This window comes from Takifugu flavidus, chromosome 1 (genome assembly GCF_003711565.1).
Source record: "Takifugu flavidus isolate HTHZ2018 chromosome 1, ASM371156v2, whole genome shotgun sequence".
Classification (NCBI taxonomy): Eukaryota; Metazoa; Chordata; class Actinopteri; order Tetraodontiformes; family Tetraodontidae; genus Takifugu; species Takifugu flavidus.
In genome coordinates, this window is record NC_079520.1 from 20,720,815 (window position 1) to 20,733,944 (window position 13,130).

The 13,130-nt window shown below is 40.4% G+C and overlaps 2 protein-coding genes across 3 annotated transcripts; one reads left to right on the forward strand and one right to left on the reverse strand.

Moving 5' to 3' along the window:
- The first annotated feature begins 22 nt into the window (after positions 1 to 22).
- wbp2 (WW domain binding protein 2) lies at positions 23 to 8,127 on the forward strand. Its single transcript, XM_057057429.1, has 8 exons — positions 23 to 232; positions 1,056 to 1,164; positions 1,351 to 1,486; positions 1,610 to 1,702; positions 5,699 to 5,845; positions 5,931 to 6,053; positions 6,481 to 6,557; positions 7,178 to 8,127. The coding sequence occupies exons 1-8, from the start codon at positions 174 to 176 to the stop codon at positions 7,223 to 7,225; spliced, it is 792 nt and encodes a 263-aa protein (XP_056913409.1). The 5' UTR covers positions 23 to 173; the 3' UTR covers positions 7,226 to 8,127.
- trim65 (tripartite motif containing 65) lies at positions 8,070 to 13,124 on the reverse strand. 2 transcript variants are annotated; one of them, XM_057056590.1, is made up of 8 exons: positions 12,859 to 13,124; positions 11,981 to 12,417; positions 11,685 to 11,780; positions 11,004 to 11,234; positions 10,642 to 10,810; positions 10,469 to 10,558; positions 10,162 to 10,379; positions 8,070 to 9,880 (listed from the first exon to the last, which is right to left on the reverse strand). In XM_057056590.1, the coding sequence occupies exons 2-8, from the start codon at positions 12,392 to 12,394 to the stop codon at positions 9,572 to 9,574; spliced, it is 1,527 nt and encodes a 508-aa protein (XP_056912570.1). In that variant the 5' UTR covers positions 12,395 to 12,417; positions 12,859 to 13,124; the 3' UTR covers positions 8,070 to 9,571. The 2 variants fall into 2 exon arrangements, with proteins under 2 accessions (XP_056912570.1, XP_056912562.1); XM_057056582.1 differs by having other exon boundaries at positions 10,469 to 10,576.
- Between the last annotated feature and the right edge of the window lie 6 nt (positions 13,125 to 13,130).

The following is a 13,130-nucleotide window of genomic DNA, read 5'->3' on the forward strand; positions in this document are numbered from 1 at the left end:
GTCATGTGGGGGCGGGTCTTAACGTAACGCGGAAGAGCAGGTGCAGTAAGACTCAAAACATCCCTTCTGTCAGCGCAGAGAGGTCCGCTATCGGAGCCTTGGCTCGAATTCTGGATAAATTTTCCTGATAGAAGACCCTCACAGCCTGTATTGTTGTTAAAGAACCCTGCGACATGTCTCTGAACCAGAACAACTCTGAGTCCGGTGGAGTTATCATCAACAACAGTGAAAGGTAACGGAAATAATAAGCTAACTTAGCTAACGAGTCAAGTGTCCACTTTCGAGCCAGACTCCCCCAAAGCTTTAATGTAAAGATAGAAGCGTGCATCTTTTCTATTTGCTTATTATAATAAAATGAATTAACTAGCGATTATCTTCGTTATATTACATCATACAGGTGACGAAACAAATAGTACCACATAGATCATCACCAATATTAAACCAACGGAGATTAAAGGGAAGACTTTACAATAATGAATTGTACTTTTTCCTAAACAAAATATTGTATTGTGTCTAACAAGGACTTCAATGTGATATATCATCGACACAGTCACCTGCGATTACATAAATCTATATATGGATATTTAGAGAGAAATGCTACTTTATCAGAGAATTTTAAAATTAATCAGACTCATGCTTGCTTGTATATAGGCCTCTTAAACTGTAGAAAATGTGTTCCATAGCCACAACCACAGTGATCCTTCTACAACTTGCATAATAATTAAATCATTTTAGGTCAACCTGCACCAGTCCTTACACCTGTCACTAGATAGTCTAATCCATTTTCCACTATACTATTTAGTTCACGCAATTAATGGCTCCTGTTAAGGCACTGGATTGAAATCTAAACCCAGGGATCTCATTTTAATTTCAAAGATATGACATTGAATTTTGATTCATTATGAATATATATATGTGAATATATATATATATGTCGAATGTTTGTTTTTTTGTTTTACGTTTATAAGCTGACAAAAAGATGTAGTGTAACAGGAATGCCTTTATAGACAAAATCTTTAGGCAGTTGAAATGCTTTGTTTTCTTTGTCTGATCAGTGTTTTGATAAGTCGTGAGAACGTGGAGCTGGTTCTCTCCGATGCGGACAGTTTGCCTGAAGCTTTCAGAAAAAGCAAGAAGGGCAGCATCTATCTTACTCCATACAGGGTAAGAAACCAGAAACTCTAATCATTTACCCAGATGAAGATGCTAGCTAAATCTGTGACTGATGACATATCTGCTGGACTTCTCTACTTATAAGCAGCTTTTGTTTTCTCCGTGTCCAAAATGGAAGGCAAAAGAAGCTTTGGCTTAGAGGCCTATATGAGATCTAACACATTCCGTCTTTCTCAGGTGATTTTTCTGGCTAAAGGGCGTGATGTGCTACAGTCCTTCATGATGCCCTTCTACCTAATAAAAGGCTGCGAGATCAAGCAACCTGTACTAGGTGCCAATTATATTAAGGGAACAATCAACGCGGAGCCTGGAGGTACATTTGTGTTCAGTTATACAACTTTTTTGAAATTATTCACAACTTTGTGGATAAATTTCAAATACAAGTTTAAGGTTTGTGCATCACACAACACATACATTGATTCCTCTACTCTGACAGGTGGCTGGGAGGGCAGTGCGACTTTTAAAATCGTCTTTCCTGCAGGTGGAGCAATAGAGTTTGGACAGTACATGATGCAAGTTGCATCTCAAGGTATGTGGGGTTACATGCCAATGATGAAATGTGATATACTTCATTAAAACATTTTTCTTAATCTTTCCCCTCCATCAAATCAAATCAAATCAATCTTTATTTATATAGCGTCTTATACAATCAAAATTGTTTCAAGGTGCTTTCCAGAATCCCATGGCCTAACCTCAGACAAGCAACAGTGGCAAGGAAAAACTCCCCTTTAACAGGAAGAAACCTTGAGCAGGACCAGGCTCATGTAGGGGGACCCTCCTGCTGATGGCCGGCTGGGTGAAGAGGAGAAGGAGAGGAGAAGGAGAGGAGAAGGAGAGGAGAAGGAGAGGAGAGGGAGAAGGAGGGGGAAGAGGAGAGGAGAGGAGAGGAGAGGAGAGGAGAGGAGAGGAGAGGAAAGGAAAGGAAAGGAAAGGAAAGGAAAGGAAAGGAAAGGAAAGGAGAGGAGAGGAGAGGAGAGGAGAGGGGAGGAGAGGGGAGGGGTCCAGAGGAGAGGAAACCATGACCCAATGGGGTGACAGAGGCCTGTCAGGTGATCATGTTTCCGGACCCCGGCAGCCTTGGCCTATAACAGCATAGCTAAGATGTGACCTAACGATTAGACGACCCCCTAAGTATGATAATTTGTCTGTCTATGATAATAACTGCAACTACAGAATTAACAACAATAAGCTTTTTCAAAGAGGAAGGTTTTAAGTCTGATCTTAAAAGTAGCAATGGAGTCAGCCTCCCGTACCTGGACAGGGAGCTGGTTCCATAGCAGGGGGGCCTGGTAGCTAAATGCTCGGCCCCCCATTCTACTCCTAGAAACTCTGGGAACCACAAGTGGACCAGCATTCTGAGAGCGGAGCGGTCTATTGGGCTGATAAGGTATCACTAGCTCCTCCAGGTAGGATGGAGCTAGGCCTCTGAGGACCTTGTAGGTCAAAAGAAGGGTTTTAAAAATTATTCTAAATTTAATGGGCAGCCAATGAAGCGACGCCATTACAGGAGTTATGTGATCTCTTTTGTCAATACCTGTCACAACTCTGGCTGCAGCATTTTGGATCAATTGGAGGCTTCTTAAAGAGTTGTTTGGACACCCTGATAATAAAGAATTACAATAGTCCAGCCTGGAAGTAACAAATGCATGGACTAACTTTTCAGCATCATGCCGCGCCAGTAGCTTCCTGATCTTTGTGATGTTCCTCAGGTGAAAAAAGGCACTTCTAGAGACTAATTTAATGTGTGAGTTGAAGGAGCGATTTTGATTAAAAGTTACTCCTAGATTCCTCACAGAGAGACTAGATGTTAATGAGATACCATCTAGAGTGATCATGTGATCTAATCTATCCCTGAGAGGTTCAGGACCAAACACCATGACCTCAGTTTTTCCTGGGTTAAGGAGGAGGAAATTTGAAGACATCCAGGACTTTATGTCTTTAAGACAGGTCTGGAGCTTCACTAACTTCTCTGTCTCCTCTGGTTTCATGGATAAATAAAGCTGAGTGTCATCAGCATAACAATGAAAATTTATCCCATGCTGCCGAATAATGTTCCCTAAGGGAAGCATGTACAAGGTGAAGAGGATTGGTCCAAGTACAGAACCTTGAGGAACTCCATGGCTAACCCTACTGTATGAGGAGGGAACACCATGGACATGAGCAAACTGGTATCTATCAGATAAATATGATCTAAACCAGTCTAGTGCTGTCCCTTTAATCCCAATCACATGTTCCAGTCTCTGTAACAGGATGCTGTGATCAACTGTATCAAAAGCAGCACTGAGATCCAGCAGAACCAGCATAGAGACCAGTCCATGATCTGAAGCTATGAGAAGATCATTAGTAACTTTAAGAAGTGCTGTTTCTGTGCTGTGATGAGCTCTAAAACCTGACTGAAACATCTCAAACAGGTTGTTCCTCTGCAGGTGCTCCAGTAACTGAGTCACCACCACCTTCTCAAGAACTTTAGAGATAAAAGGAAGGTTGGATATTGGCCTATAATTTGCTCATACATCAGGATCTAGTGATGTTTTTTTAAGCAACAGCTTAATCACTGCCACCTTGTAGGACCGGGGTACATAACCTGTCACTAAAGAACCATTGATCTGGTCCAGGATAGGACTGCCTATCAATGGTAAAACATCCTTCAACAGGGGATGGGGATGGGATCTAAAAGACACGTGGTGGTCTTGGATTTCTGAATTAGTGATGACGCCTCAGAAAAATATATAGGGGTGAAGGAGTTTAAGGGCTCGTTGGAGAACCTGTATGTTCCCACAGTCAGCACATCTGGTGATGGTCCAGTTGTTGGGATGGCCTGGTAAGCTTTCTCTGATAGCTAGAACTTTATCAATGAAGAAGCTCATGAAGTATTCACCACTAAGGGAAGAAGGGATACGTGGATCTAAAACACTGTGACTCTTAGTTAATTTGGCCACAGTGCTGAAAAGAAACCTGGGGTTGCTCTTATTTTCCTCAATTAAAGAAGAAGAATAAGCTGTTCTAGCCTTGCGAAGGGCCTTTTTGTAAACTAATAGACAATCTTTCCAGGCTACATGATAGCTGTCTATTTTACAAGAATGCCACTTCCTTTCCAGTCTTTGCACTTTCTGCTTGAGGGTCCTGATATGTGAATTATACCAGGGGGCACACCTCTGATTTACTATTTTCTTTTTCAGGGGGGCAACAGAATCAAGCGTGATTCTCAGTGAGGTTGCTGCACCTTCAGCAATAGAGTCAACCTCAGCAGGGCTAAGATTATAATGATTTATCCCTGGGGAAACACACGGTGGTCCTGGGATTAGCACAGGGATCGCTTCCTTAAACTTAGCTACAGCATTATCTGAAAGACATCTGCTATAGTAAGACTGTGCTCTGAGCATAGAAGAATCCTTAATCATAAATGTGAAAGTGATCAAAGAATGGTCTGACAGGAGTGGGTTCTGAGGGAACACTGACACATGTTCTACCTCAACACCATAAGTCAGAACTAGATCTAGGGTGTGGTTGAAGTTATGAGTTGGTATATTTATCTGCTGGAGGAAACCAACTGACTCAAGTAATGAAATGAAGCCATTTCTAAAGCTGTCATTTACAACGTCTACATGGATATTTAAGTCTCCAATGATAATGACTTTGTCCGTTCTAAGGACCAAGTCAGATAAGAAATCAGAGAACTCAGACATGAACTCTGAATGTGGCCCAGCAGGGGGCCGATATACAACTACAAACAGAAGTGGCTTTTCTGCCTTCCAGTTCAGATGGGTGATGCCAAGAGTCAGGCTTTCAAATTAACTGGAGCCATATTTTGGGCTAGGATTAATTAATAACTTGGAGTGATAGATTGCTGCCACTCCCCCTCCTCGACCAGTAACACGTGGAATATGATAATTAAAATGGGTAGGAGGAGTAGATTCATTTAAGCTAACATACTCCTCCTGAAGCCAGCTCTCAGTAAGACAAAATAAATCAATGTGATGATCCGCTATCAGGTTGTGTACTAACAAGGATTTACACAAAAGAGATCTAATATTTAACAGTCCACACTTAATTGTGATATTAGTTTCTCCAACTTGTGCTTTAGTATTAATTTTAATAAGATTATGGTGATTGACCGCTCCCCTGCTCTGTGCTTGGTGAACTTTTAACCGTGGAACAGAGACTACCTCTATAGTGTTAAATATATTATTGTTGGTGGATGAGGGTTCTATGGAAGCAGCAGAGAGGTGTGTAAGACTACAGCTCTGCATCCTGGTCTGGACCCTGGATTGTCAGGTCACTTTGGGTCTAATAAAATTTGCCAAATTACTAGAAATGAGAGAGGCACCATCCCGTGTGGGATGGTCACCGTCTCTCCTAATCAGACCAGGTTTTCCCCAAAAAGTGCTCCAATTGTCTATAAAGGCCACCTATATAAAGGTTTTGTCTATAAAGGTTTTTGGGGCACCACCGTGACAACCAGCGACGAAGCGACGACATGCGGCTAAACATATCATCGCTGGCCACTTGCTTTATCCTCTTTCAGCCTCAAGAGGTTGTCCTGTAACTGCTAGCTTTGATGGATGCCCTTACATGGCCAATGGGGCCTGTGCTTATCCTCCTCCGCCTGCTAATGAGATGTACCCCTGTGGTCCCCCACCTGGATACTCTTATCCCTGTCCTCCTGCACCAGGTAGGAACTGTAAACAATCCCATCCTAATTGCTGTTTTTCCAAATCGAGCCATGCAAAAGTGCACCTGTCTCTACTTCTGCCCAGATGGATTTTATACAACCCCCCCACCATTTGATGCCTCTGCTGCCTACATTCCCCCACCTCCTTATTCTGCTCCTCTTGGTCAACAGCCCCCTCATGACCCAGACCTCCCCTCTTCAGCAGCAGGTGATTCTCTTTTGTATCTACTATTAACAGAAGGTTTTTGCCTTTGTTCTTACACATTTGGATTTTTATTATTTTTCATTTTTTAACTCTTACTAATCTTTCCATGGAAAACTATCCCCTGGACCCTTTGAGAGAATTACAACTTTTGCTAAACCATGTAAAAAATGCATATGGTTCCCTCAATGAAAATGCTATGTTCAGGACAGTAGTTTACAACTATCTTGAATGTATTGCTAATAATGAAAGATGTGGATCTAATATTTTCATGTTTCGTTACTTCCATTTTTCTTTGAGTGCTTATTTATGACTTTATCAATTTGACAGCCAATTAGATTGCGCCATCTTGCAAGCCTGATTCATTTGTGGGGAAAAAACAAATTTAAAAAAACCCAATAATAATAATACGCGTAAGCCATCTCTTTTCCAGCGGAGGCCAAAGCAGCTGAAGCAGCAGCAAGTGCCAGCAGTGCCACACTGCCCCCTACACATCTGTACCTGCCACAGGTGAGCTGCCTCTGTTAGTCTGGTTAATATCAGGCCTGATGTTTTAGCAGATGTTGTCATTCTAGCATTGATTTTGTGCTCAAAAATTGATTTTTTGTTTAGGAAAATTCCAGATGAATTTTCTTAAGCCCAGCATTAGCTTCCACTTGGATGACAGAACATTCATCAACATGCTCAAAAATATTTCTACAACACTTTTTACAGCAAAGTCCAATATTGAAATCACTAAATGTCAACACTTGGAATATCTTTGCTATTGCATATCATGTTCTTTAAAATTTGTGTATAATTAATATTTTTTGGCAGTGGGAGGGCCATGTTTACTTTTCAGCCACAAGATTAATTGCAGCTTTGAATAGTTTTTCGATTACGGTACTGGCTGAGGAAGGACTTCAGCTGAATTTCCTGAATGTATTAAATTCTTTCAGCATGCCCATTTTAGTCCCTGGACTGTCTCATTACTACTGTTTTCTACCTGCTTTTGGGTTCTAAGAATTTCTAGGAGAGATGATCTGGGCATTTTATTGAAGTCAACAATATAAACAAAAAGTCAACAGTCTGCTTTTATGCTGTTTGTACTTTGAAATGATTTGCTGCTGTCTTGAAAACTGTTCTCACAGGACAAGCCTCCTCCCTACTCCCCTCCAGAAGATAAGAAGAACCAGTAGAGCTGCATGACTTCATTTCATTCTTGAATCTCCATCCTAACAGATCACCTTGTTTCTCCAGGGAAACCAATTTTCCTTCAATATTGTCATGTTCCCCTTTCCTATCCTACTCTTAACTCCCTCATTTGGCACCTATTGCATTCCTTTACTGTAATTCAGCTTCAATGTCATGAGAAGTATTGAGGATATTTGTGACAAAAGAAGCCAGATAGTTGTGACCACATTTGGAAGTTTTTTCACTGTTTCCCCAAGAATTTCAGTATTTATCTTCAGCTGCATTGAAGCTTCCTAATTTTCTATTACGGTACTGAACCAGGTGGGTTTTAATCACTTGGTCGATCTATTCAGGTGAGTGCAGTGATTTATTTTTCTATGATTTGTGTGTACAGACATTTATTAAATAGATCCAAAAGGGAAAAAAGTCTATTTTCGCAGGAACGCTAATGTGGAGAAGTTTTCACAACAGTAGATTTCTTTAATATGATTCTGCAAGACGAGAAGACCATAAAGATTAGAGCCCCAGGAGCAAATCCTTGATTCTGGATTAGAGCGGAAGGGAACAACGGACTGGAGAGGATTATCGTTTTAATGTGCAGTAGAGTGGAGCAGTCACCCAATGATGTCACTTCCTGTCTCTGAACACTTAAGAACAGCACTCAGTCTACTTACTCTTCCTCTTTTTATTATTTCTGTATTGTCTGAGTCTCCAGTTCTTTCTTACGGCCACCTGTCTGTACAACGTATCTAGTCGTATCATAATGCTATGCACCCGGCTCCTCTGCTCTGTCATGACTGTATGTAAAGCTATATTTATTATAATCTAATTTATTGAATATCTAACTAATTATTATGAGGTGTACATTTGAGTTTATTAAATTTATCTTAATTCATGTAAACCACAATTGTTTTTTTCTGTTTTTTTTTACAACTTTTGCAAAGGGCAGCAATTTTCCAAACATTATTGCATGTTATGTAAAAACAAAAAAGAGAAATCAATTACACCCCCTTAAGTGCTTCTGGCACACAAAGAAAATTACATATGTACAGTCAAGCAAGTTCATCACAAAACACTTTAACAGGCTGAGTGATCAGTTTTTTGCAATGAAGTTCATAGTTATTCATCAATAATTTATCAGTTCCTTCTTTTAACCACACGTTGCGAAGGAGAACAAACATATTCTGTGGGAGTTCATGCCCACATAGCTAAAATTGTACACATATTAGTGTAAATTCAGCATTTATATCCAGCTTCAACATTAAAATGCTAAAAATTCAACAGCATATTGCAAATCTATAGATGCTTTACCATATTCCACTGTAAAAGGAAAATTATTACAACGCTGTAATGACTACTTGAAGTCTCCCTGCCTTGACCAGAAGTTCATACATTTCAGTTTTGTATGAAAGAAGTTTTTATGGAACATTGGTAATCATTTGAATGGATAGCGTGATTCCTGAAGTCACCAAAAAGATTCACATTGATTGAGCTTTAAAGTTTGCAAAGACTTAATGATACCAGAATGCTACCTGTATTTACATGTTTAGTGTTTTAAGATGAGCTGTTCAGCAGCCAAACCTTTTCTTGAAAGCACACAAGAGTCAGCCTGTGAACATGTCACTGAATAGGCTGCAGTAATGTAAGTCTAGTGACAGCTCATGTGCCAAAATGTTAGACAAAACTGTGATATCATCCCAAATGTGGCGGTTCATGTAGGATGAATGTACCGTAGACAGGTTCTTCACAAATGTTTTTTTACAGTTAGGGTAGTGTACAATCCAAGAGTGATTTGATGCATGATTTTCATTTTGAAGAAACCAAAATAACAAATTAGCGAAGACATGTATAAATATTGACAAATATCACCACTAAATATCTGGCAGGATTTCAAGTCAGGTCTGAGAAAGTGCTTCCTGTAATTTCATTATCTATCAATCAGCTTTATCTGGGTTAAAAAATGTTTAAGTATTCTGCTTTTTTTTTTTTAAAAAAGAACCCAGAAAATACTTATACCGAGAAGCTAAAATCTGAAAATCTTTACTTTAAAAAACCTCAAATCCTTTAAATGATTATCAACACAGTGATTAAATGAACAGAGCCATTTTCCCTTGTGGTAGCAAAAATACTATCAGCATTTTCAAGGTAAATCAAATATGCCATTAGTCAGCAACACAGCCCTGAGTAATATCAGACCACAGTTTGTAATTAATTTTCAGGAGAAGTTTGATGGAGCATGTGTATTTCACCATCAGTTCTGCTTCCAAAAATCCAGTCATTGTGCAGCGTTTCAAATGAACAACCAGGGGGTGCTTCCGGGAGGCTACATGATGATGCTCCACTCAGTCAGCTCATTTGGAGCGCAGGGTTATGCTAACTCCCTCTCCTATCCAGCAGGCAGGGAACAGCTCCTGTGTGAAGGCACAGTGGAAGGTGTGGAGTCGGGTCTGGCCATCGCCGTAGTAGGTCAGCGTCCCTGCTTCGTAGTCCAACAGCATGCCAATGCGACTGTGCTGCGTATTGCCCACCAGAGTCTCGTGCTGGCCATTGTGCCATGCACTGAGTTTGTTATCGTCAAGCTGCAGGCTCCATGACAGCTCGTTCATACCCACCATGCACCTCTTCCCCTTCTCCTTCCTGGGAATGGTCTCGTAGGTCACCTGTCGAAACAATGCAGCTGGATTCATTGGTGTAATATTTGAGCATTTAGGTACGTCAGTAAAAGTAATGTTGAGAAATGTACTCTGGTGAAATTCCAAATGACCAATCCAGTTTGCATCCAGAATGTAGTAGAGCAGAAGATTAAAGTAACAGATAAAGGAACTATTGAACTGTAGTCCAAGTACAACCTTAAATTTATGTATAATAGTATATATTTTGTTTTAAATATTATGTTGTGCAGCTAATGTGGATGGATGAAACGACAGTGGTGACTGTTTACCCCGAGGTAGGCCCACGGCTTGGACAACTCCAGCTCCCAGTAGTGCTGGCCGTGCGTAAAACCTTGAAAGCAGAGCACCTGCCATGTGTGATCGAAGCGAGCTTCGTGTGGTGGAACAGGGCGAGGCCCAGATGTCAGATGCTCTGCCCTGCAATTCTCCTGGGAAAGGAACAAGTTTCCGTTGGCTGTGCGGGGGTCAAATGTCAGGGAGCATCGGTCTGTAAAGAGACACAGAGAACAACGGAAGTGAGTTACACGGTTCAGACGCAAACTGCAGGCATCAGAGAGCAAAGATCTAACATCTCACAGGCACCGAGACCCTCTTTTCCGCCAGGGTGACTTGGGGCAGCTGGACTGGGAACCACAGCTAAAACTGGCCTCTTATCCTGAGGAGAACCTGGAGAACAGTGTGAAGCTTGAGAAAAAAAAAATCAGATTTAGACTTAAAGTGTAAGTATGCCTTTTCAAGAGACTGACTACCTTCCTTGTCGTGACCCTCAGTGGAGCTCACAGCCTTGTCCAGGTCATCAGATACCAGCTTGGAGATGCGGGAAAGTATCTCTGTTACGGCATTCAAATGATCCTGGATATTCGGCTTTACATTTGTGGCAACGCCCTTCAGACGTGGAACTTCAATGACCACTGATTCCTGTTGAGAATAATGGTAAATGTGACCATTTCGTTTACAGTCTGAGAGCAGAAATATGCATATAACGTTGCATTAGGCTGTAAATGTTGCTGCATTTAAACAGAAAATCCACAAAAAATGTTCTTAATCAAGCACATCTATTTACTTTTTTAAATTTTAGCCAAATGACAGAAATATCAACGGAGGCACCAACCTTGATGAGCTTTGTGTCAGGGAGGTTACGTACAGCCATTAAGTGGGCCTGGCTCTCTTGCAATATCCTGCTGTGTTCTCGGAGCTCGGCGAGTCGAGCCTCTGCTTCACTGACAGTGATTTCTTGCTGCTCCTTAATAAAGAGCTCCGTTGCCTTCTGCTTCTCATCCAGTACTTTTATCATGCTGGAGAACTTGATGTTGACCCATGTGGATGTCTGCTGAAAAGACACCTGTTAATGAAGAACACAAATTATTAGATGGCTGTTATGAACATGGCAATGTCGTAATGGATGTCCATTTCGATAAAATGTCTAAATGTTCAAGAGTAACCAATAACCCTTTAGTTTAAGTTGATTTTCAGGATGTTGCCAATATTATCTGGCATTAATTACTGACACACAAAACAAGTACAGATTTCCATTCGAAAGGGGAAAAAAGATACAAATACACACAAGTAATACACGATTATTAGCAGCACACAAATTAATGACAAGTTTTAATTGAAAATTTAATGAGAGCACATTTTTAATAGATAAATTATGGATTATAGCCACTGTGATGCAACCTACAGTACACAAAGGTTTTATCCTTCTCCTACTCAATAATTTTCATTCCATGGCTGTTTCACTTGTTTTATGAGCTAATTGTCAGACAATAGGGGACTTCTGGCTGGAATTCACCTTGGTTTGACTAATGTTCTCTGTTAGGCTGATGATCTTTTCCTCTGTCTCCTTGATAAGTTTCCCAACCTCGTTGCTTTTTCTTTCTAGCAGAAGCTGCAACACATGCATCATATGAACACAGCAAAAATGTATATTGTGGCACATGATCAACCTTAACATACACATTGAAGGGGAGAACATTGGAAAGTCCATGCAAAATATCAGCCTTCAGGTGATAAAAAACTAATTTTTCCAGAGTTGTTGGAACTTTAGCTTGGTGAAACTATATTGTCGTATACAATATGTTAACATACCTCTTGATTTTCTCTTTCCGTCTCCAACAAGACCTTCTCGTGATTTTTGCAATCAAAAATGCCACACTCATGGCACACAGGTGTTCTGTCCTGTTTGCAGTAATAAACCAGAGGCCTTTTATGGCGATCACACAGCTGCATGGCCTTCACTCCATCATTTCCCCTTAAAAGTGACTCTCTACAAGTGGTGCTGTTTGCAGCCTCAGCAAGGCCAGACATGGACACATTGCACTTCAGCATGGGTCTAGTGTCAAACTTGGTCTTGCAAAATGGACACTGATATTTATCAGATTTGTTCTCCCAGTATTTACTGATGCAGGTCTGACAGAAAGTGTGACCACAGGGAATGGTTACAGGGATTTTGAAACGTTCCAGACAGATGGCACAGGTCAAGTTTGAATTTTGAGAATCCATTTTTAACCATGAAAGTGACACACCTATGGAAAAATGAAAAAAGGAGGATAATCAAGATTATAGAACTAAAAGCTACCTATACATTATAACCTTATCACAAAATTACAGTTATGTCACTTAACCTTCCTTGATTAGACAAAAGAATAACAAGAATAGATAGCTAAACACTCTCAAAAGTCACATTTTTTTGATGCGTCAGTCATAAAGCTTCAATATTAACAAACAAAATATCAGTAAATATCTCGGTCCAAACAGCGACATTAGCATGAAATTTAATAACATTATTTAGCCAAGTAAAATAAACGCTAATGCTAGCTAACGTTAGCTTTTAAACATTTCAGTCTACATCACTTATAGATCAGCAATAATCAGAACATAGGGGCAAACTGATCTATGTATTTTCAGTTCACGTTTGTATTCTCCGCTTATCAACACCAAACTATTTACTTAATACCGATGCTTACCGCTTCAACTTGAAATCTATATTAGTGGACAGCATCTATAATTAAGCTGAAAGCCGTCAGGCTGGGATAGCTTCACTGATGACGACAATATACAAAAAATGTTGCCTTCACGTGTCGTCGGTAAGCGGTTTTGTAACTATTTATAGTGCATTAAAATGTCGTGGCGACGAAACAAACTAACCAACACCACACGCTGTTGACAGACATATGTCACGTAGTTAATATCATAATTCAAGCACGTCTTATTCACAGTAAACAAATAAGTTGCAAAA

What these genes read in the sequence shown, in the direction of transcription:
- wbp2 (XM_057057429.1), top strand. Translation starts at nt 174, where the DNA reads ATGTCTCTGAACCAGAACAACTCTGAGTCCGGTGGAGTTATCATCAAC. An exon ending in CCTCCCCTCTTCAGCAGCAG is followed by an intron (nt 6,054 to 6,480) that starts GTGATTCTCTTT and finishes TCTCTTTTCCAG; the next exon opens with CGGAGGCCAAAGCAGCTGAA. An exon ending in CACATCTGTACCTGCCACAG is followed by an intron (nt 6,558 to 7,177) that starts GTGAGCTGCCTC and finishes CTGTTCTCACAG; the next exon opens with GACAAGCCTCCTCCCTACTC.
- trim65 (XM_057056582.1), bottom strand. Translation starts at nt 12,394, where the DNA reads ATGGATTCTCAAAATTCAAACTTGACCTGTGCCATCTGTCTGGAACGT. An exon ending in CGGAAAGAGAAAATCAAGAG is followed by an intron (nt 11,781 to 11,980) that starts GTATGTTAACAT and finishes CATGTGTTGCAG; the next exon opens with CTTCTGCTAGAAAGAAAAAG. An exon ending in AGAACATTAGTCAAACCAAG is followed by an intron (nt 11,235 to 11,684) that starts GTGAATTCCAGC and finishes CTTCATTAACAG; the next exon opens with GTGTCTTTTCAGCAGACATC.